The sequence below is a fragment of the Lepidochelys kempii genome, chromosome 22 (assembly GCF_965140285.1).
Source record: "Lepidochelys kempii isolate rLepKem1 chromosome 22, rLepKem1.hap1, whole genome shotgun sequence".
Classification (NCBI taxonomy): Eukaryota; Metazoa; Chordata; order Testudines; family Cheloniidae; genus Lepidochelys; species Lepidochelys kempii.
Window position 1 is genome coordinate 22949058 of NC_136401.1, and position 21582 is coordinate 22970639.

The following is a 21582-nucleotide window of genomic DNA, read 5'->3' on the forward strand; positions in this document are numbered from 1 at the left end:
ATACTCAGCACCCACTGATCTACACACCTGCAGATGGTTGGCCTCACATCAGTACTGCAGCTATTAACCCTTTATATTCCAGTCCCAATCAATGCAACTGCTGGAGGTCCTTTGTGTGTCTTGAAGATTTGGGGCTACTCTATGCTGATGGGAGAGAGCTCTCCTGTCGATATAATCAAACCATCTCCACAAGCAGCAGTAGCTATGCCAACAGGAGAAGCTCTCCCACCTGGAAGAGCCCAAGCTCCAGCTTGCATGGCCTAGTAGCCAGGCTAAGCACCCTTGGTTACCCTCTCCCTGTAGCTCTGGTTGCCACTCCCTCACCAGGGACAACACCGACAAAGTATTTGAGGGAACTTATGAGAAAACACACCTCAGAGATGGGCTGGATCCAAACCTCAAGCTGTAGAGAAAATGCTGGGGATCCAAAATCCAAGCTGAGCTTCACAGCTCTCGCATCTGGATGTTCTATGAACATGGCCTGGCACTTTGGAAGAGGCCCTAGACTAAAAGGAGAGGAGACATCTGGTTTGTCTTGGGTGAGCATGAAGAACTGATTGGGGCCAGACACGGGAGCCTGGCTGGGGGTGGGGAGGGAGTAGGGGGCCAATAGGCAGGTCTACTGTGGGGAGCTGAAGGTTCTTATCCATCCAGAGTTTCATCTGTAGTGCTTTCAGATTTCAACATCTCCAGCTTTTCCAGTGTGCTCTTTCCAGCATTTGCTGAGAGCTTCTTGATGGCAGTGCCCCTGTGCCAGTTCACTGGGGCACATGCCAGCATCCATATCACACATCTCAACGGAACCACAGGTCAGTGAGATGCCTTCTCCCCATCAATTGTCCCGAGCTCCCCAGCACAGGCAGCCATAGGTTTACACACAGCAACTGGAGTTTTTGCTGTAGTTTTAGCAGCCAGGATTAGTGGTTAAAGTAAGGAGTCAGGATTTCTGGGTTCTTGCCCAGCATTGGCAGGGGAATTAGTCTAGCAGTGAAAGCAGTGTGGGCAGGGAATCAGAGCTCCTTTGTTCTGTTCCCACCCCTACCACTGAGTCACTGCATAACCTTAGTAATTTTAATTAGAGGGGGTGAAATCTTGAGTTCAAACCCCTTCAGATTTCATAGTTCCAGATTCAGATTCCCAGGTTGGAGCCTACCCCTGTGGTTCTGTTTGGGGTTAAATCCAAACTGGGTGGTGCCTATTTTCTGGTTTTGATGGGGATGAACTAATGAGACTTCTGCCCAAGATGGTGAATGGGGTTTTCAATGGTGGTCTCCCAGCCAAGTACTGCTCAACTGCATCCCTGCTTAGCATATGAGATCTCACAGCCCAAGCAGGCCTGACTGCAGGATACCCCAAAGCAAGGTGAGAGAATGAAGGGTAACCAAAGGTGACTTTGTGATGGGAGTGTCATTGCTCTGAGCCCAGAGGCTGCATATTTGAATCCCACAACGTTTGCAGCAGGCCTGGCTCCAGTGTGATCTTGTGGCTTTTCTGCTGTCTGTCATAGGATTTCCATTTATGGGGAACCCCTGGATCCTTCTCCCTATGAGGGGAAAGACCTTCTGAAAGGGCTGCTGAGGAGCTTTGACAGGGGTGGGGAACCAGGCCCTACACAGATACCCACTAAGCAGCTTTGGTGAGCTCCGGAGGACCAGGAAGCCAGGCCATTCTGAATCTGTGCCAAAAATCTGCACACCAGCTCTACAGGGGTTTGGCCTCCTCCCAGGCCCACAAGGAAATCCCTGGGTTCTAAACGCTCCTTCCCTCCCCACACCAGATATCAGGCACTTCACTGTGCCCCCATGCTGCGGCAGGCATGACCTGGTCAACCTAATGGACAGCAATGGTGGGTTCACATTGACAAGACTGGATGCTTATCAGGTCACAAACCTAGTCCTCACTGGCTCTTTGGCTCTTAGGTAAAAATCCAGGAGGCCAACTGGAGAGGTGTTTGCAGGTGTGGAGTGATCCTGGGTCTCTCAACTGCATTTTCTTCTTCTGCAGCATTTCTTACTCCACCCCCAAAAAGGACCCTTCTAGATCCACAAGCAACACTGTCACCATGGTCACTCTGGAGCGTAAGTGATGCCACTTTGTCTAGCACACTGAAGACTCCTGCCTTTATCTGGGCTGAGTTACTAAGAAAGGGATGGACAGGCAGCTGCCTTGCATCAAAGGGAAGAATGTGGTAATGGATTCTAGCACATCCAGAGCAGAGCCATAGGCCTTCTCCTACTCAGACACAAGGGTCTTCATTTGTACCTGTATATACATGAGCCATGGCACAGCCTCAGACTACATCGCTCCATTGTCTATTCCACAGTTTCACACTCTCCAGAGCTGGAGCTTCAGTAGAAGAGGCGGACCGGTGTTCTGGGTCCATACTGAATAAGGGGGATGGTGGTGGGGAAAGGTCTGCTCTATTTCCCTTGGACTCATGGGTGTCTGATGAATTCTCCTCCTCAGGAGTGGATTACAGGAACACAGCTGTGGACATCTCATGCAGTGGGGTCATGGTGGTGATCATGGTTCTGCTCTCCGCAGGCCTCATTGCTGTGCTGGCAATCACAGGCCGCAAGTGAAGCCGGATGGTGCCCAGAAACCCACAGACAGTCGTTTCCCCTGTGGAGACAGTACCACACTGTCAGTGACATGCAAATTAATACAAAAGGCTGGGCCCTTTTTTATTTTTTGGGTTCTTTCTGATGGAAAGAAAAGGCCTGGACAGTTCCCCCCACATAGTTTTTCCTTCTTCCTTTTACATTAGAAGCTCAGGTCTTGGCTGCCCTGTTTGTCCTGGAGGACTCTGCGAATGACTGCAGATCAAGAAGGATTGTGATACCTCGTCTACACCTTATAATGGTATAACTATTCAGTTAGGGTTTTTAACTAAAATAGTTATACTGGTACAAGCCCCCAGATGGATGAAGTTTCACCAGTATAAAGGTACCTTACACTGGTTCCCCCTCCCGTATAAGAGTAAGCTGTAATGGTATAAGCGCATCCCAGCTGGACCCCAGCTGGTGAAACTTGGAAGAAGCCTTGTACAACTTTATCTACTCTGATATATTTAAAGCAACACAACTTGTCTGTGTAGACAAGGCCTTAACCACATGTCAAGGGATTTCAATTTGGGGGGAAGGGATTCGATTCAGACTCATTCAAACTCCAGTTTTTGTTTTTCTTAACACCTGTTTAGCCTCAGACACCTGGGAGAAAAAGTGCCTTTGTTAAAGTTTCAGCCCCTAAACCCCTTCGGTGAAAGGCGGAGATAGCTGTCAGGCCAAATCTCTGACTCTTCCAAAGAGATCTCCAGCAAAAACAGGGACTAACTGGCTTGACATTCCTGAGATTCCTAACAATGAAACCAAGCAGAATTAAAAATCAAAACCCTAAAAATTTTCATGCCTACTTTATGAATCTTAAAGAATCAAAACCAAGGGCACAAATCCACTTTTCTTCCCCCTCCCTCCTTGCAGGTCACTTTAATATGGTAACCTCAGTTTAATTCATGGCTTTGCTCCTCCTGAACTTTTCCCGCGCCCTGTCCGAGACGCCAGTTTAATTTGCTTCATGTTATATTTGCTACCAAAGCTAAAAGAGTGATCAGTCCATGCACTTCCAGGCATGACATTCTAACCAGCTAGGATGTAAAAAAAATTCCCTCTTCCCAGACATCATTGGATAGCACTGCATGATATCTAGCTTCTCTGTTGTCAGACACATTAAGGGGAATTCTTTCCTCTGAAGCTATTGTCACTGGCCAGGACTCCAGGCCAGATAGGTTTGATCTAGTGTGCTGGCTATAGGCAGTTTAATTCCTAGTTCTAAATGTTATTCATCCTCTGCAACTCCCAAAGTTAACCCTTGTGGTGCTTGAAGCCACAGGATGTATGGGATTTCCCTTGTATCATTCACTTCCTGAAGAACATGTGTTCTGTCCTCATCTTATTGAGCATAACAATGAAATGTAGATGCCATGGGCTGTATCTACTTTCTCCTCACCTTCCCCACATGTTCAAGATCTCCTCTACTTTATTCCTAGCAGATTAAGGGAATCCTCTCACTGCCAGATGCCAGTGTAGCCACAGTGAACTGGCTTGGATTCTGGTGTGCACTTGGTCTCAGAACTCAGAATCCATTTAGTTTCCAAGATCATAGACCTATCATGTGCAGTCAGGGGGGAAAACACTCACAAGGAGATTGGTGATGATGGATGCCCCACCCACTTCTTTCATTTCCCATTCTACAAGGATTCTTGCCACAGTCTCACATTGAGCGTGATAAGTGGGGGAGGTGGTTGTGCTAGAAGCTAAAGTTCCTGTTGGTTCAGGATCCAGGATGGAGTGGATCTTCTGAGTTTACTTCTGGGGGATTTGGAGCTGCCTGTTCCCTCCAGTGCCTTCAAGGATTGTTATTAATTTACATGCCCTAGTTTATGTTGGGGCCTTTTGTCTTTATGATGCTCAGATCCTAGTGATGGGCTCCCATATAGGAAGCTAAATTGTAATGTTACATCTCCTGCTCTTATAATGGGGTCCTGGAGGAGCCAGGAGGCCTTTCACTGCTCCTTTCTGGGCATGCATGTGAGTGGACTCTGTTTGTAGATTGGGTTTTCTTGGGGCTTTTCCTCTTCTCTATCTTTTTCTCTGTTTAAATGCTCTCCCCTGGTCATCAATAGATCATTTTTGTATAACCCAAAGACTTCATCCTCTGCAAGGGGCTTCTCTTTCCTTTATCCTGCAAGGTTGACAATATGTCAATAAAATGTGAAGTTTCTCCTTAAAAGAACTCCTCAGTTGGTCTGCTTTGGTTTCTGCCTCATGCTGCAGCATTTTGTTTCAAAAGGTTCCAGTGCTTCCCGGTGGAGAACATGTTGCCTTGACAGACATGACAGGGGTGTTTGACCTATGGACCCTGCTTTAAATGGTATATACCTGTAAAACACATCCCAAACCTACACCACAAAGGAAAGCCTGAACATGAGCTGAGTATCTGTTGTGCTTCACAAAAGTTTAGTTGGAGACTTGCTTTCAACCTGAGACTGTCCCAATATCAGGGCACATTTTTTTTTAAATTGCCCCAAATAATCAATTTAGTCCCATCACTTAGCTGTGGGCTGGGTGAACCTCCCTCCAAACTGCAGCTGTAACTAAGGGCACGTCTTCACTTGCAACGTTAAAGTGCTGCCACGGCAGCGCTTTAACGTGGCTTGTGTAGTCGTGGCATAGTGCTGGGAGAGAGGTCTCCAGGCACTATAAACATCAATCGATCACCTCCACAAGAGGAATAGCTCCCAGCGCTGCTGTCTACACTGGCACTTTACAGCACTGAAACTTGCAGCACTCTGGTGGCTGTTTTTTCACACCCCTGAGCGAGAAAGTTACAGCACTGTAAAGTGCCAGTGTAGACAAGCCTTGAGTCAGGGAAATTGCTTACACCACCATCAACATGTGTAGTGTGCCTGGAAACTAACTGCATGCTGGACTTTCCCCTGTTGGGTCTTCACCTGTGAGATAAATCTCTCCCTTCCTGATCATCAAGGCCACTGTGGGTGGGGGCAGGATTAAATTAAACCAAGTTGAACATCTGAATTGCATAGTTTACACCACAGATTGGGTGAAGAGCCAGGTATATGTGATACGATTACAAGGAACAAAAGGAGCGAATGAAGCTTCAAGTGTATCCTTCACTTTTTGGTGGCAGTTTGGAAAAGATACACAATAAGCACATCCGGGTCTTCTTTAGCAGGACCTTTTGTGCCGATGTTGTTACTTTCTGGGACTCCCTTGATAACTTGGTTATGCTGATCCCTCCTAACAAATAACATTTCAACATTTCCAATGTAACCACCAAAACCAGTTCCCACCTCTGTCCATTGACCTCTGCTGGCACACAGAACCATCACATCACATGACCAGTTAGGGAGATTTTAAAAAAATATTATCCAAACTCCATGTCAAAGAGGCACTAGAAAGGGTCCCCATGTGCCCAATCAGAGTCTGTGCAATTCTTCACTAATGAAGCTAGACTGTAATTTTACATCTCCTGCTCTTGTAGTGCTGCCCTGGAGGACCAAGAGCAACCCTACAACAGCAAACAGGGTGCAGATGCCAAGAGCAACCTTACAATAAACAGGGTACAAAGACTCCCCTCACTCTGTAGTGACCCCACTCGGTGATGACAGGATCTGAAGGAAATTAGTGTATTAGGCACAGATTCTCAAAAGTTCCAGAATTTCAATTAGAGTTAGGTACCTAAATACTTTTGAGAATCTGAACCTTAATTCTTGGGCAGAGCTTTGAAGATGTAGAGGTATGTATAAATACGAAGCATTATTATTCCTCTCTCACCCTCCTCAATTCCGTACTGGTGCTAGCTCACTGGGGGCCCCTAAGCAGGAATATTTTTGCCCCTACTCACACAACAGATACTCATAATTAACAGGGGGCTCCTTTGAGCTGCTTGGGGCCCTAAGTAATTGCTTAGTCTGCTTATGTCTTGCTCTGCTCATCTAGAAAGAAATTTGTAGCAAAGTGAGGCCAATAGGAGAATCTTCCACACATTGACATGTACCACAGCTCTTGCCTAGCTCAGGCATGGAGCAGAGCAGCAAAGTGAACAGGACAAGAGCCTACTCAGTTTCATTCTCTAGCTGTGCTCCATCTGCTGGTGGGCTGGCAGCAAAATGAGGTTACAAGTAAGTCTGTTGAGTTTATCTTGGAGCTGTGGAGAGAAGCAGCGGGGGAGCAGAGTAGCAAGTTGTTGCAAGGGAAGGATCTGGGTTAAGAATAAGAGACTGGGAGGGAAATGGAAAAGAGAAGAAATTGGGACTGAAGAGAAAAAGAGAATGAAAAAGAACAAGAGGTGGGGGAAAGGAGAGAAGAAATTAAACTATCCAAAAAGGAGGAGAGGCAGAGCTTCTCTGTGTCTGCTGAGCTGACTCACCTCAAAGTCCCTATATGTCCTCCAAAAAGTATTTGAGCTTCTTAGACCATAAAGGCTGCAAACCCAGGGATGATTCTGTATTACAGAACAGTTGCAAATCTATTCCTTTACTCTTATTCTTCCAGAAATGTTAGGATAAAGCTCTGCTAACCTAACTAAGGAGCTGAACACTTATCAAGAATTTAGGTTAAAGGGACAGACAAAAAAGCCCACCAGGTGGTACCTCTTTTATTCTCAAATAGATTGCTTGTTTCATTAATACTAATCATCCAGTCCCTAGAAAGGTCTTTAATGGGTATTTAAAAGTGAATCAAAGGCCACCCTTTAATTCACCTGGTCAAATCTCTCTTATGCTCTTGCTCTCTCTTTTTTTTTTTTAAATGTGAGATCAAATCTTTTAGAGCAGAATTGGAGAGTTAAAAGTTAGCAGTGGTTAACTCTCTGTGGCTTGCTCTGTGTTCTCCCTCCAACATTCAGGGTATGCAGCAGTTGTGGGTTATTTTGCAGATTATAAGAAAATGTATTTGAATTTTCAAAACAAAACATTTTGGGAAAGCCTGCATCTAAAAAGTGGCCTTGAGGACTGGGACATGGAGGAGGAGCTCAAGCTAACCACCACCACTGATCAGTTTCCTCAAGGTAAGGAGTTCTGAGTGTCTTGGGTTCTGGATGGTTTGGTTATGTGTATGTTCTTGGCTGTGAAACTTCCAGGTGAAAAGAAGACACTCTGATGGCTGGAGATAGAAATCTGATCTAGCCTGGAAATTCATTAAAAATCATATCTTGTCTTGCTATCAAAGAATTTAAATGCTGTTAAATTAGAATTTTCTCTTTTATGAACTTCAAAATTATGCAAATTTAGGAGAACCTGGAGATTAAACTGTAAATAACTGACAAGTACTCTGACATCGGGGGGGATTCTAAAGAGAGCTGACGAGACTGGCTCAATGAAATAAAAATCTCCAGAGAGCACTCCAGAAAACATATTGGCATATGATAGAAGTAGCAGCACTGACTGGGCTAGAGGAGATGCCAATGCTGGATACATGTGATTGTTCATGATTCTAGTTCAACATTGTGAAACTATCACAGAAAATGTTTTGCTAAAAGACATAATCTAGTTTAAACAGGAATAATTTGGGGGAAGTTCAATGGCCTAAGTTATGCAGGTGAGATTAAATGATTACAGTGCCCCCTCTGGCCTTTGACTCTATGAATAGAAAAAGCTGAAACCGAACATCTCTAGTATGTCATGTCTAGTTCATGTCCAGCTCCACCATTGTTGCTATGATTTGCTGCTTTGGCCAGTCTAATTCTGAATCTCTCCAGTGATGTGCCAGTCTCAAAGAATTCTTATGATACTTTAGTACATGGATTGTAGGGCTCCGGACCATGCTAGGGAAATGCTGGGACTGGCATCTCCCTAAAAACCTTATAGTCACAATCTTAGGCTCTAGGCCTGGAAACTGACCCTTAGGCCCACATGGGTCCCCATTCTGCAGGAGTCCAACTGCAGGATGAGGGTTTTGATGGGTGTAGCCAAGTGGGTCTCAACCAGGGGTACCTCTGGGAATATGCAGAGGTCTTCCAGGGGGTACATCAACTCATTTAGCTATTTCCCTAGTTTTACAACAGGCTATAGGGTTGCCAACTTTCTAATTGCACAAAACTGAACACCCTTGCCCCAACCCTTCTCCAAGACCCCACCCCGCTCACTCCATTCCCCCTCTGCTCTGTCACTCGCTCACTCTCCCCCACCCTCACTTACTCATTTTCACTGGGCTGGGGAGGGTCCCTTTTTGACCAGGTGTTTTGGTTTAAGCACTAGTGAAGTCAGTACAAATAAAATTTCATATGGACAATAACTTGTTTATACTGCTCTATATACTATACCCTGAAATTAAGTACAATGTTCATATTCCAATTGATTTACAATTATGTGGTAAAAATGAGAAAGTAAGCAATTGTTCAGTAACAGTGTACTGTGACGCTTTTGTATTCTTGTGTCTGATTTTGTAAGCAAGTCATTTTTAAGTAAGGTGAAACCTGGGGGGTACACAAGGCAAATCAAACTTCTGAAAGGGGTACAGTAGTCTGGAAAGGTTGAGAGCAACTGGTGTAGCCCAATCTAGGTGACCCATCATGCTGCAGAAAAGGGCCTTTTTTCCCCAACCCAAATTAGACTAAGGATGCGTCTCAATGCCTTGATGCTCAGAAGAGAAAGGGGGTGGAGAAGAGGAAGGAGATGGGTGTCAGTGCTGTCAATTCACCACATTGTCTCTGATCTTCCATTTCCCACCAGCTGCAGATGAAAAACAGAACCATCACATGCTGAAGTGGCAGTGTGAGCGACAGGTGCGCAGGAACTCACTCCCCAGGGAACCGTCCGACACCCTCCCATCCATACGGCCTGGTGAGCCATGAGCAGGGTATTGTCCTGGGGCAAAGGGATGCCATTAGCAGATGCGTATGTAAAGGAGCATTCATTTGTCCTGTTACAGAGGGATGGTCAGCAACAGAGTGCACATCTGGGTCTGATCTTCTCCAAGGGTCAGAGGTGTTTCGGTCAGCACTAATGGGAGTATTATGTACTCCTTCCTCCATTGGATGCTGCCAGACCAGTAGCTCAGGGTGATTCCTGGGTAGTGAGAGTGCAGGCAACTCTGGTGCTGCTCGCAGGAGAAGGGAGGTTAAAACTCCCAGGGTGAGCAAGGGACACGGCCTGGTGGTGTGAGGGGCCACAGGACAGGAGGGAAAAAAAATCCATTTCTTGTGACATATGGAGATAAATGCTATGCAGGGGTGGTGGGTGGTAAAACACCATGGAGTCTTAGGGTTATGAGAGCCCTGAGATTTTGGATCTACATCCTATTTAGCCTTAGCACAGTCCTGTTTCCAGGAGGCAGGAGTCCTGTCTGTTGCAGAGGCCCTCAGATGGCGTCACTAGAGTGATTTGGCTTCTTCTCTCTCAGCAGAATCTTATGTGCAGCCCCATTTGTGGATGTGGATGAACCCCAATCTGGTTTGCCCCATTGCCAGCTGTCCCAGTGTGGACATGCCAGGACCCAGTAGCCCAGCATTCTCAGCAGCTGCTGCTCCAGGGTTTTCTCCTCCAAACCCTTCCTTGAATTGCTCCAACCTTGACTGTTCTGAGGAGGATCTGCTGTCGTCATCCAGTGAGGCAGAGAAGGTATGTGACAGAGGGGAAGCTGTGTGGACAGTGCTAGGCATTACATGCTTTGAGTTGCTTGGTCTCTGTGACTGATGCATCCCAAGATAGGACTAAGCTTACTCATGCCCTGTTTTATGAGCAGCAGAAGTGAATGCATAGATTCAGCCCAAATTATGGCTGGCAGAAGGTACAAGATGCTGGATTGGAAACTGGAGTCCTTCCTATCCACAGAACAGGAATAGCCCAGGTAGCAGCATATACCTCAGGCATGTCATGTGGGGAGGAGCTCATTTACCATTACCCACTCAGTACATGACCCTTCTGCTGAAACAGATAGAAATGGATCAGTTAGTACCCATTTGTGAAGGGTACACATCACCACTGGGAACTGGACTAAGGCCCAAACTCATTACATGCAGGCCACTGATGTGCAACTTCCCACACATCATGTCTACTCAGTGACTCCATGCAGGCCTAACCCATCTCTTCCACCCCTCTTTTTCTCCCTAGTTCACTGAGGATGAAGATGTCTCATCGGTGGACATCTCACTCTCTCAGAAAATGGAGACTCCCAAATCTAAGGCTGCTCTGGCACCCCGGAAACCAAAGGTCCCCAGATCTCAGAGCAAGAAGCTCAAGTACATCCTGCAGGCGAGCACCAAACTCAAAGGGGGCTGGCCCCGGCCCCCCCTTAATTACTGCATCCTCATCACCCTGGCCCTGCGTAACAGTGCAGAAGGCAGCCTGACTGTGCAGCAAATCTACCAATTCACACGGTACCCACAGCCCTCCTAACTCCCCCCATGCTGGGATAGCGGGAGTTTAAAGGGGGCATGGGTACAAAATTGTCCTAGCTTTTGCTAGGGAGGAAGTATGGCTAGGGCAGGTGACTGGAAGTCAGGACTCCCGGGTTCTATGGTTCTATTCTCAGCTCTACTACTGACTCACCATGAGACATTAGGCAAGTCACTTCCTTTCTGTTCCCATTAGAGACTACATGGATTTTTATTTAAATGCCCAAGTTCAGGAGTATTCAGACTTAGAGTTTTAGTTCTGGCCTGTTGCTATTTAACAGTACTCTGTTCAATTGGTCCAGCCAAACCTAATGTTTGAGGGTGTAACCTAATGGTACAGGGGCTTGGGAGGAATCTCTCATCCTCTTATATCCACATATGTTCCACAAATGATCAGGTGCACTCTGGTTGTGGCAAGAAACATTGACCTTGTGACTAGCGTAGCCAATCCTGTGCTCTGGGCTTGCCCGGCTTGTGAACCCAGCTCTGTGCCCTTCTTCTCTCTCTCTCTCTCTGCAGGCAGCACTTTCCCTTTTTCCAGACAGCCCCAGATGGCTGGAAAAACACCATTCGTCACAATCTGTGCTTCAGTAGCAGCTTTGAAAAAACCACCCACTTTGTGTGCAACGAGGGTAACCGCAAGTCCCGCCTGTGGAAGCTGACACCAGAAGGCTGCAGAAAGTTCCAGGAAGAGGTATGGGCTCTATCTGAGGAGGCCCTCGACTTAGTGAGCCAGAGCTTGAGCAAACCAGGTACATACCAAGAGGCAGTAGCCCCCACTGAGGCTTTGGAGTCCAGGACGAGTGGTGCTGGAAAGCAGGCTCTCCCAAGACTTTATTGTGAGGTTACACTAGAAGAGAGCTGTAGAGGGAGTATATGCAGTGATGAGCTGTCAAAATCTTAACGGGTTCCCTCCTCACCCCACGAGGGGGTCGTTGCCCACCCCCCCCCCCCCGGGACTCCTGCCCCATCCAACTCCCCCGCGTTCCTTGACGCCCCCCCAGGACCCCTGCCCCATCCACCCCCTCCCCTGTCCCCTGACTGCCCCCAGAACCGGGCAGGAGGGTCTCGTGGGCCACCGTAGTGGGTGCCCACCATGCCCTGCCCCTAAGAGCCAGAGGCACCTGCCAGGGGGCGAGGTGGGGAGTCCCGGTGGTGCTTACCTGGGGCAGCTCCCAGGAAGCATCTGGCAGGTCCCTCTGGCTCCTAGGGGCAGGGGAGCGTAGCTGGTGGGGAGCAGAGGGAGCAGCTGCTCCCCCACTGATCACATCAAAAGTGGTGCCTCAGGCGCCGACTCCCTGGGTATTCTGGGGCTGGAGCACCCACAGGGAAAATTGGTGGGTGCAGAGCACCCACCGGCAGCTCCCTGTCCGGGCCCAGATCACCTCCGCTCCGCCTCCTCCCCTGAATGCACAACCCCGCTCTGCTTCTCTGCGCCCCCGTTCCTGCAAATCAGCTGTTTGGCGGGAAGCCGGGGAGGGCTGAGAAGCAGGCCGCAGCTTCCTGCTCAGCCAGAGGGTGGCGGAGGTGAGCTGGGGTGGGGAGCGGTTCCCCTGCACGCTCCCTCCCCCCCGCCGGGTTACCTGCTGCGGCACGGGCAGCCCTCCTTGCACCCCTCCCCCCACCGCTCAAGCTCACCTCAGCCTCCCTGGGCCTGAGCGGGAAGCTGCCGCTTGCTTCTCAGCCTGCCCCGGCTTCCCGTGCAAACAGCTGATTCATGGGAAGCCTGGGTGGGGGGGGCGGAGAAGCAGAGTGGGGTGGCACGTTCAGGGGAGGAGGCGGAGCAGAGGTGAGCTGGGGCTGGTGAGTGGGGTGGGGAGCTGCCGGTGGGTGCTCTGTACCCACCAAATTTTCCCCTTGGGTGCTCCAACCCTGGAGCACCCGTGGAGTCGGCGCCTAAGGTGCCACTTTGGGCCGGTTAAATTTAGAAGCCCTTTTAGAACCGGTTGTCCCTCATGGAACAACCGGTTCTATAAGGGCTTCTAAATTTAACAACCGGTTCTAGCGAACCGTTGTGAACCGGCTCCAGCTCACCCCTGAGTATATGTGTGGACAGACCAGGGGAAGGAGAAAATACAGAGGTCTAGACTGGATGACTGAAGATGATGGATCTTCTAGGGCGGAGCCCTTACAAGTATGGGTGGCTCTGTGCCTCATTTAGCTGTAACCTAGGCCAGAGGAGAAGAGGGGTAAGATTTTTCCCTTTTGAATTATAGAAATGCTCCTGGTCACTCCTCTCTGAAAATTATTCCTCTCTCTCTCCCCGCCCTTGAAACTTTGTTCATGGAAAGATTAGTAAGCTCATAGCTGAGTTATTTCCAGCACTGAATGAGGTACTTCACAAGCTGCTGAGGGTGTTACTGGTTGCTGAGGATGATGGAGTGGGGTTGCACTTTGGAGACCAGGACTGCAGGTGCCTAGGCCAGTGAAAGGAATCACTGCAGAACAGTGCCAGGGACCATTCCCATGCCTTAGACTAAGAGACCCAGATGGTATTAAGTGGTGCTATCCTTATAGCTCTGGCCAGCCAATTTTAATGTGGATGCCTAAGATCTACACATGGCTGTGGGGGGACAAGCTTAGGAGCCTAGAGGCACATTTGAAAAAAAAAGATAAGTACTTGAGAGATTCAACTATGAGCAGGGTTATTCTCCTGGCTGCTTAAGAAATCTATCCTCTACCTGATACTAAATAACACACTTGGCCAATGAAAATCAGAATGGAAGTATTAAATTGTTGGGACAAGCTCTCATTGGTGGCTGAGTGATCCTGAGATCAGGACACAGATAGCAATGGTGGTGGAATGCTGCTTAACCCTCTTATGCTGCAGAGCCAGAACCTGGTTCATGGCCCAGGCTCAGCCATCAAACCACCTTCTTTCTCTCTTGTTGCAGAACAGATGCAATCTTTGTTCAGTCTCTGATCCCTGCTGCCCCCGAGATAAGGACCATGTGGTTCCCAAGCAGCTTATTTCCTCCTGAGTTACTACAGTCAGCTTCCAAGCAATCTCAGAAGGGAGCCCTAGATGTGAATGGAAACTCTAGGAACTCAGACCTCTAATCAGAAAGAGCTGGGTCAGACCTGCTGCCTCCCCCCCCCCCCCCCTCCCCACACACACAATGGCTTGGTCTGGGCAGGCTTTGTCTCTCAAATACTTTAAGAGGGAGCCTCAGCTAAAGGATTTTCACTAGAGAGTATGGGGTAGTAGGAAAATCTGGTCCTCTTGACTTCTATGTTTTCCCCCTTTCAGCAGTTTGAGTGGCTATCCTGTCCATGATCCACTCGCTGCCGCTGGTCAGAGTTGGTTATGTTTGAGGGAAGATTACAGGAAGCTTTAGTATAATCTTGGGAATCTCAGGGCTTTTACTCTAACAGCAATTTCTCAGCTGCTTCTGTGCAAAATGTTCTTTCCCCTGTACAAGACGACTGGGGTAAAGTCTATCTTTTAAATTCATTATTCTCATTCTGCACTTAATGTTGTGTAAAGTATGCTAAAGGTAAAAAGCACTAAGGGTAGTTGAACTATTAAAAAAATCCCAAACACCATGAAACATGAAGCAGACCATAAGAGCTAGAGCAGAGTTCAGACATTCCACTGCAGCCACTTAAAGATCCCAAAGACATTGTCATTTTATTTTGCTGAAGTTCCAGCTGACTAGCCCCAGAGTCTTTTTTTTTTTTTTTAAATATGCACACAAAACAAGACCACACCAAAACTTCTTTTCAATTCTAGTGCTAGGAGACACAAAAATGACCCTAAATGGGGTGGGAGGGGATAAGGTGAAAACTGTGTTATTGTTCTCCTGCCTCTTAACAAGAGAGGCTGAATTCTGTTATTTAAACATAGATCGTATCTCAGACAGGGAACCAATGATGTGACATGAGCAAAAAAGCTGTAGCAATTGAGGGGAAAGGGAGCTTACTTGTTTAGTTATTTAATACTAAAGCCTACTGAATGCTGAGGAGAAATGAGGTCTTTGTTAAAGTCTCTCCCCCAATCCACAAGATGATTGCTCTAACACAGATTGCCTGCCACACACCTTTACTTTAATCAGGGAGCCAGAATGGAACCAGACATTCCATTCCTGGTATTTCTAAAGCTTAAAAAAAACAAACACTCACACAGGCCTTCATTATAAAGCAGTAAAAACATTTGGTTTTTTAAACTAAACCCCTCTGGCAGCTCTGATTCTTTACATTGTCAATACAGCAGCTTTTGTCTTATTTAACATCACAACTGCTGCTTCCTCTAACACAGGCAGAATGGATCATAAAACCCTAGCCCTCTGCAATATATCCAGTCTACATACTGGCACTGCCTAGAAACAGTTGGTGCTAAATGCCTGCATTAAGAAAGGCAGAAACCAAACAAGATGACAAGACTGGCTTAGTTTGATCTCAGTTGTTAAAGTAACACAGCAAGAACTATTTTTTTTTAATCAGACAGCAGCCACTTAAACTAGAGAAAACTTGTCACTTATTTGACTATTTCATTTATAAGGTATTTTAATAAATTGTTCAGAGTCCAACAGGTGTCTAGGTTGTTTACCTGTAATACCTACTAATAGGGTTAGGCTAACATCAGATGCTATCTGTAACATGCTAAAATTTGGAGTCAGTGAGTTGTAAATGGAACCTTAAAGTGTGATTTAATCTATATATAAAAAATTTGGTGCGAGAGGTAGGGAGGGGTACTGCACAGAGCCTGTTTTTTAGAGAGGTTTAAGGCATCAGGAGCAAGGCCTCCCATGCAACTAAAACACTTGCACTTCCTAGTGCCCCACAGATGAATTCCCTTTCCAACAGAAGCAGTTTTATGGTAGGCTTAATCCTCTTCTTGTATAATCTGACAATGATTTCTGTTCTCCCACTGCCACCACTCATCTTTTAGGAGTCTAGTGAGCACTTAACTGCCAGTCCCTAGAGAGGATCATGCTTTCAGTCCCCAGTGAGCACGTGACAGCAAAGGTGAACTGTTGTTAGTCTAGGATAGGCCCCTCTTATTCCCTACTGTAGTCTTGCAAGCAAGAAGTTTACTGGTACAGCTGAAACTGGCTGTTACATAAACAAGTGACTGTTTCAACAGTCAGGCAGACCTCACAAAAAGAGAGAGGAACATGAGCAAATCACACCCATACCACAAGGGAGAGTGCTCAAGCTGATTTTTCAGTTGACTGAGCCATAAGAATGAGCTTGACCAATGCTCTAGTACAGCAGGACCTTGAAAGCCCATTCAAAAGTAATGTTTTGCCTCTTAAATCTGCACAAGAGTTGCGGGCAAACTTAGCAAGCAGTCTCTACAGGAGGGGTGGTTTCTACCCCAGTCAGATGCAGCGGGAGCTGTTGCACATATTCCTGATTAAGAGTAGTCAGCAAAGATCCATGCAAGAGGAAGAGCAGAAGTCAGAGGGGAGGATTTGTTGAAAAGCTCTTCCCTTCCTTTAGCACCCTTCTCTCACAAAAATGCTTGCTTAGCAGAAAGTGGCTAATGTTACTCTGAGTGCCAGTAGGTAGAGGTTGATCCTCTTTCCCCTAGGAAAAATTTAGAATTTACTATAAAATAAACCAATATACCATCTATTCCTATATCCTAACTCCCCTATTCTGATCATGCAGCTGGTAGCTGTACAATGCTTTACCTGGGGGGGGGGGATTTCATGTCCTTGGCAGTGACCATTTTTGCTGATGCTAGAGGTTTGATTTGTTTAGCTATTCATGAAACTGCAGGCCTAAATTGGATCTAGTGCCTGACAACCTCACAAGCAACTACCCTTCAAGAGGTAGAGCAAGAACCTGTTGGCTAAGCACAGGACTAAATATCTGGACACTTGGGTTCTATTTCTAGCTCTGCCACAGACATAATGCATGATGTCAGACAAGTTACTTTTACTCCAGCTTACAGATAAGGCACAGAGGTGACTCTGTTCTTATGCCAGAGGTGAAAGACTTGACATTTGTAACAAAAGCACTTTGAGTTTGGTTGGAAGGAGCCAGAGCAGGATACAAGAACAGAGGCTACAGAAAGGATCGCTTAAAGAATTAGAAATACAGCATTAAAAGGAAACTGAAGTTTTAATAGATGCCTGGCAAGCTCATTGCTGATACAGACTTAAGCTTTATTCTAAAGTGACTTTAAAAAAAAAAAGTAGCTTTATTTGATCCCTAGCAAGGGGATCCCTACTTGTAGTGCCAGCCAGCACAGTGGCAGCTTTCCTCCCTAAGAGAGGACAGGTAGAAGGACTACCTGGGGCTTGTCTACATCAGTTTTGGCACCAATTTAACTAGATCACGTTGCAGGGAAAAAAGAAACAGGTTAGATCAGTTCAACACCCTAGTGTTGACAGCACAATTTAGAAGTTTTACTACTGCAAGCTAGGTCAAAATGAATAGGGTATTGAACCCTTTTAACTAAATTGGCACAGATTTAACAAAACCAAAACTATTCAGACCTGCCCTCAAACACAGTCTGAAACAGGTGTCAAGCACCACCCACACCCATTGAAGTCAGCAGGAGCCCAGAATTTCTGTGGAAACGGGGGCATAATATGGCTGCACTCAAGTGGCATTTGACTTGTTCTCCATATGAGAGTGAGAAGAAGGTTGGGTTGCTTTCCACACAAAGCCCATCTTCAGTAGCCTCTTGCTGGCAAAGGTCATTTTGAAGTCAGCATCATTTAGCCAAAAGAAGAGATGAAGGGCAGGTGTCAAGTCATCCAGGTCACTGGGGCTGTGGGAGTCACAGGTCATATAAATCTCAGCGCTGCAAAAGTAAGAGGAAGAGGGGGTAGTTTTGTGGTGAGACTGAACCCAAGAAGATCAGGTTTTATTGTCCATCATAGCCAGAATGGAAGTATCAAGAATATAAAGACACCAAGCTGGTTAGTTTCCCTGTAAGGTGGGGCACACTAGAGCTGCAACTCTAGCATCTGCACTTATGTTAGCAAATGGAAAGTTTTAATGGGATATGGGGGTGGGGGCGCAAGAGGAGAAGAGGCCAGTGAAGACAAGGCAAGTTTCCAATGCAGCCCTTTGGCCAAGAATCTAATGGCTGTACCCTGGCTGCAAGTTGAAGGATAAGATAACAAAAATAAATGCTCTGACTGTACGTTGCTGATGCTTTGTTCTGACTGACAGCTGGACACCGCTTGTTGGCTGGCAAGAGCTCACCAACCATAGACACCTGCAGTTGATCAGTGATGTCACCCTGCAGCTACAGTACAGGGAGAGATATTGGCTGCTTGTGTCCCTTGAACTACTAACAGAAGGTTCCTCACATGTCCCTCCCCTTCCCTCAGTTTCCACATGATCATTTAAATTTGAGATTTCTCAGTAATGAAATGGTGGAGGTCAAAAACATGTACACCTTCCAAGCTTGGGATAAAGTATCAGAATCTGAGTCTACCAGTCATTTACCCTCTCCCTTCTGAAAGCTGCAGGAAGTGCAGAGCCCTCCCTGATTTCTTGCCCACACTTCACCATCCATCCAACTCTGGGCCCTATAAGGTCAGTAAGTGCCTTTCAAATATCATGAGCAAGATGTAACCAACACCTGTTTCAGGAGATAAGATTGCTATGGGGATCAGGAAAGAATTTCCTCTCTAGACCTCTTCCCCTCCAAAAAGGGTACTTGCACTGCTAGCTAGTTTTGTTAGAGCAGGGGGCTGTCAGACTCAAACTAAACCCAAAGGATGAGTTCACTATAGCAAGCCCTAGGTCTATGAGATAGGAGACCAGTGAGTTAGGAGCTTTGTACAGTTCTTGGCATACTCCTTCAATTCCCAGGTAGAGGGCTGGCTGGGGGTTTGATCACAATGACTAGTGCCTGAGTTCCATTTGCACCTTTATCTATTGATACACCCGCACCACAGAAGAGAGCACCTATCTTCTGCTCTCAGCACTCTGACAAGTTTCAGAAATAGTTACAAGTAGAAGAGATCTCCTCCTCACTCAATAACTGTGTGATTCTCTGCAGCTGCACCTACAGTGACACAAATAAGTTAAGACAGCCTCCTGCAACACTGGAATAAGACTGACCTTTAAGAGCAGGAGAGTCTTACTGCAGGAGCTTGATCTCCTATTGTTTGCTCCCTCTCAATTGCACCTACCACTAGCTCCTCTGATGCTGCTGCTAGTGAGAAGACCAGGAGCCAGCAGCCTCCAAAATAACAGACCACACAGTTCTGGAAGTTCAGTGCACATGAAGCCCATGTAACATACCTTTGCTTTGCTGGAGCACAGTAGCATCTCCTCCTTGGGACAGAGTTGCTTGGAGTCAATTAAGACTGGTTTCTGATAGGAGTCCTCAAGTGCTGCAGCTTCCAGGGACATGGTTTTTTCCGGTGTGTGTGTGCAAATCTGCATGGTGTCAGCTACTGGGGGCACTGTCTTTACTGAAGCATGTTTTCTATTAGAAGCCTTGTGTGCAGCAGCTACTGGAGGTACTGGTTTTACTGGAGTAGAAGCCTTGGGTGCAACAGTTGCCAATAATACAGGGAACACTAGTTTTCTGGGAACTTTCTTGACTGTGGAAGCCTGCAGGATCACAGCACCAGCAGCCGCCAATGGGGGCTTGGAAACAGAGGCAACAGGAGAAGTCTCCAGGGCAGTGACGAGGGTCACTGCCTTTACTGAACTATATTTTCTAGCGGAGACCTTGGGTGCAGCAGTTACTGAGGACACTGAAACACATTGTCCAGAGGAAGTCTGTAGGGCAGCAGCTACTTGGGGCCTTGGTTTTACTGAAGTAGGTTTTCTAACAGCCGCCTTGGGTGCAGGAGCTACTGAATGCACCGGTTTTCCTGGGATTCCCTTATTGGGGTATCCTGTTATGGAGCAAACCAGGTTGGGGTTCACCCACATCCACAAGTGTGGCTGCACATCAGATTCTGTGGAAACAAAGATGACCGATCACTCCAGCGAAGCTGTGCTTTTGTTGAAGTTAGTTGTGTGGGGTTCCCCCCTCCTCCCCTTTGTAAGCTGCTTAGCTCCTTTGGACAGCTCATTAGGCAACAGTATCTCCAAATCCAAAACTACAGTCCTATCACGAACTAGAGGAGACTCCCTGTGAGCTAGAGTACTGGGACTTTGACTCAACAGGGTGTCGCCACCAGAAGGCAACTGTCACACACTTAATCAAATCTGACATTCCCCGTGCACTAGGAAGCATGGTGTACATATGCACTAGCTCTGTGATACTCAGATTTCAGTGGTTCAGGACCCAAATGAGCAATCAGCATAACCGAAAAGAGCCACAGTAGTGTGAATTCATTGTTTTATTTACTATTTTTAATTATAGTAGATTTTCTCACAGCAAAATGACCAAGAATTCTATAACTGGTTAACAGTAAAAGCATCGTGATTGGTTAATAATTAAATCAGTGTTTTAAGATCACGTGCTGCAAAGAGCTCCAAGAGACACATTAAAGAGACATTTGCAGCTCCCAAGCCTCAGTCTGAGCATCAGTGCACTAGCTAGTGCATGACTCCACAGTATCCTTCTACCCTGCCCACCCTCATTAACATTGCCAACCCAACCACATGAGCCATGCTGTGTAGGAAACCCTGCCAATATTCCTACTCTACACAACCCATAGTCATCACTTGCCATCTTGCTCCTTGGCTAGAGGGGGCTGGACTGCTTCTCTTATGACAGAGTTGCTCCAACGATGCTTGTACGGCTCATGTAGAAAGTATTCGCCGAGATCCTTTTCCGTACCTGGTCCACAGGCAAAGACAAAAAAACAAACCAAAAAAAGCCCCTAAAATTAAGAACATATCACACCTATCAATCAAACTTGCACCTGCCTGATGCCTTAGCCTCACTAGCTCTGCTGAAGCACCACCTGGAGTCAGCCTACCAATTCTGACAGAGAATTCTAGGTTGCCACTGGTTAGACCAGGCGTGGACAACCTGAGCCTGAAAAGGAGCCAGAATTTAACAATGTACATTGCCAAAGAGCCACAGTAATAGGTCATCAGCACCCTCATCAGCACCCCCCGCCCCCACTCCCAGCACCTCCAGCCCACCGGCAGCCCCACTGATCAGCGCCTCCCCCTCCCTCCCGATGGCATGCGTGGCAGGGGGTGGTGGTGGTGGTGCAGGAGAGTGGGTACTGCAGGCTCAGGGGAGAGGGAGAGGGAGGGGGAGGGAAGGGCCTGTGGCAGAGCCAGGGGTTGAGCAGGGAGCACCCCCGGCACATTGGAAGGTTGGTGCCCGTAGCTCCAGCTCAGGGGTCGGTGCCTAAACAAGGAGCCACATATTAACTTCTGAAGAGCCGCACGTGGCTCTGGAGCCACAAGTTGGCCACTCCTGGGTTAGACAGGAGGGAGCTAACCAAGCTTAGATACTGAAAAGCCTTTTACCTCACAAGACAAAGTCATATTAAGATAGGCCATCAGATTAGCAGGTATTTTTTCAGGGGGTGCATGTGAGCAAAATGGAAAAGAAGCTTATGAAAAATGCTTACACCAGACTTTTGGGCAACAGCTCCACTATTAGGAGCAATGGTGGAAACACCTGTTTAGACACATGCTGGAATAAAATGTTTAAAATCCAAAAAAACAAACCACCCATACATCCGCCCAAATAAACCAAACCAAACCAAACCCCCACACCAGTGTCTTGTTGTCTAATCCTGCTGCAAGGAGGCCTATACAATACATGGTGGT

General features: G+C 47.0%; 3 protein-coding genes across 9 annotated transcripts in view; 2 read left to right on the plus strand and 1 right to left on the minus strand.

Annotated features, from left to right (window-relative positions):
- The window catches only part of LOC140901585 (uncharacterized), a 26975-nt gene continuing 5393 nt past the window's right edge, over window positions 1-21582 (minus strand). For 2 of the 7 annotated variants that reach the window (XR_012155897.2, XR_013634892.1), the window contains 4 exons: window positions 20519-20629; window positions 19132-19799; window positions 1891-2622; window positions 1-506 (listed from right to left, as the gene is read on the minus strand). Coding sequence is in view for 2 of the 7 variants with exons in the window: in XM_078849865.1 (XP_078705991.1) it covers window positions 2566-2622; window positions 19132-19799; window positions 20519-20629 (836 nt within the window). In the remaining 5 variants the exon portion in view is untranslated. Of the gene's footprint in view, window positions 507-937; window positions 2623-14548; window positions 17675-19131; window positions 19800-20518; window positions 20630-21582 lie in introns of those variants that run through there. The other 5 variants (XR_013634893.1, XR_013634894.1, XR_013634891.1 and 2 more) reach the window with 4 other exon arrangements.
- Window positions 477-2086, plus strand: UPK2 (uroplakin 2). The gene is made up of 4 exons (XM_078849859.1): window positions 477-528; window positions 678-809; window positions 1727-1919; window positions 2005-2086. Exons 1-4 carry the CDS (start codon window positions 477-479, stop codon window positions 2084-2086), a joined length of 459 nt encoding a protein of 152 aa, XP_078705985.1.
- On the plus strand, window positions 7467-14172 carry FOXR1 (forkhead box R1). Its single transcript, XM_073321037.1, has 6 exons — window positions 7467-7587; window positions 9251-9361; window positions 9921-10138; window positions 10631-10896; window positions 11434-11666; window positions 14165-14172. The coding sequence occupies exons 1-6, from the start codon at window positions 7467-7469 to the stop codon at window positions 14170-14172; spliced, it is 957 nt and encodes a 318-aa protein (XP_073177138.1).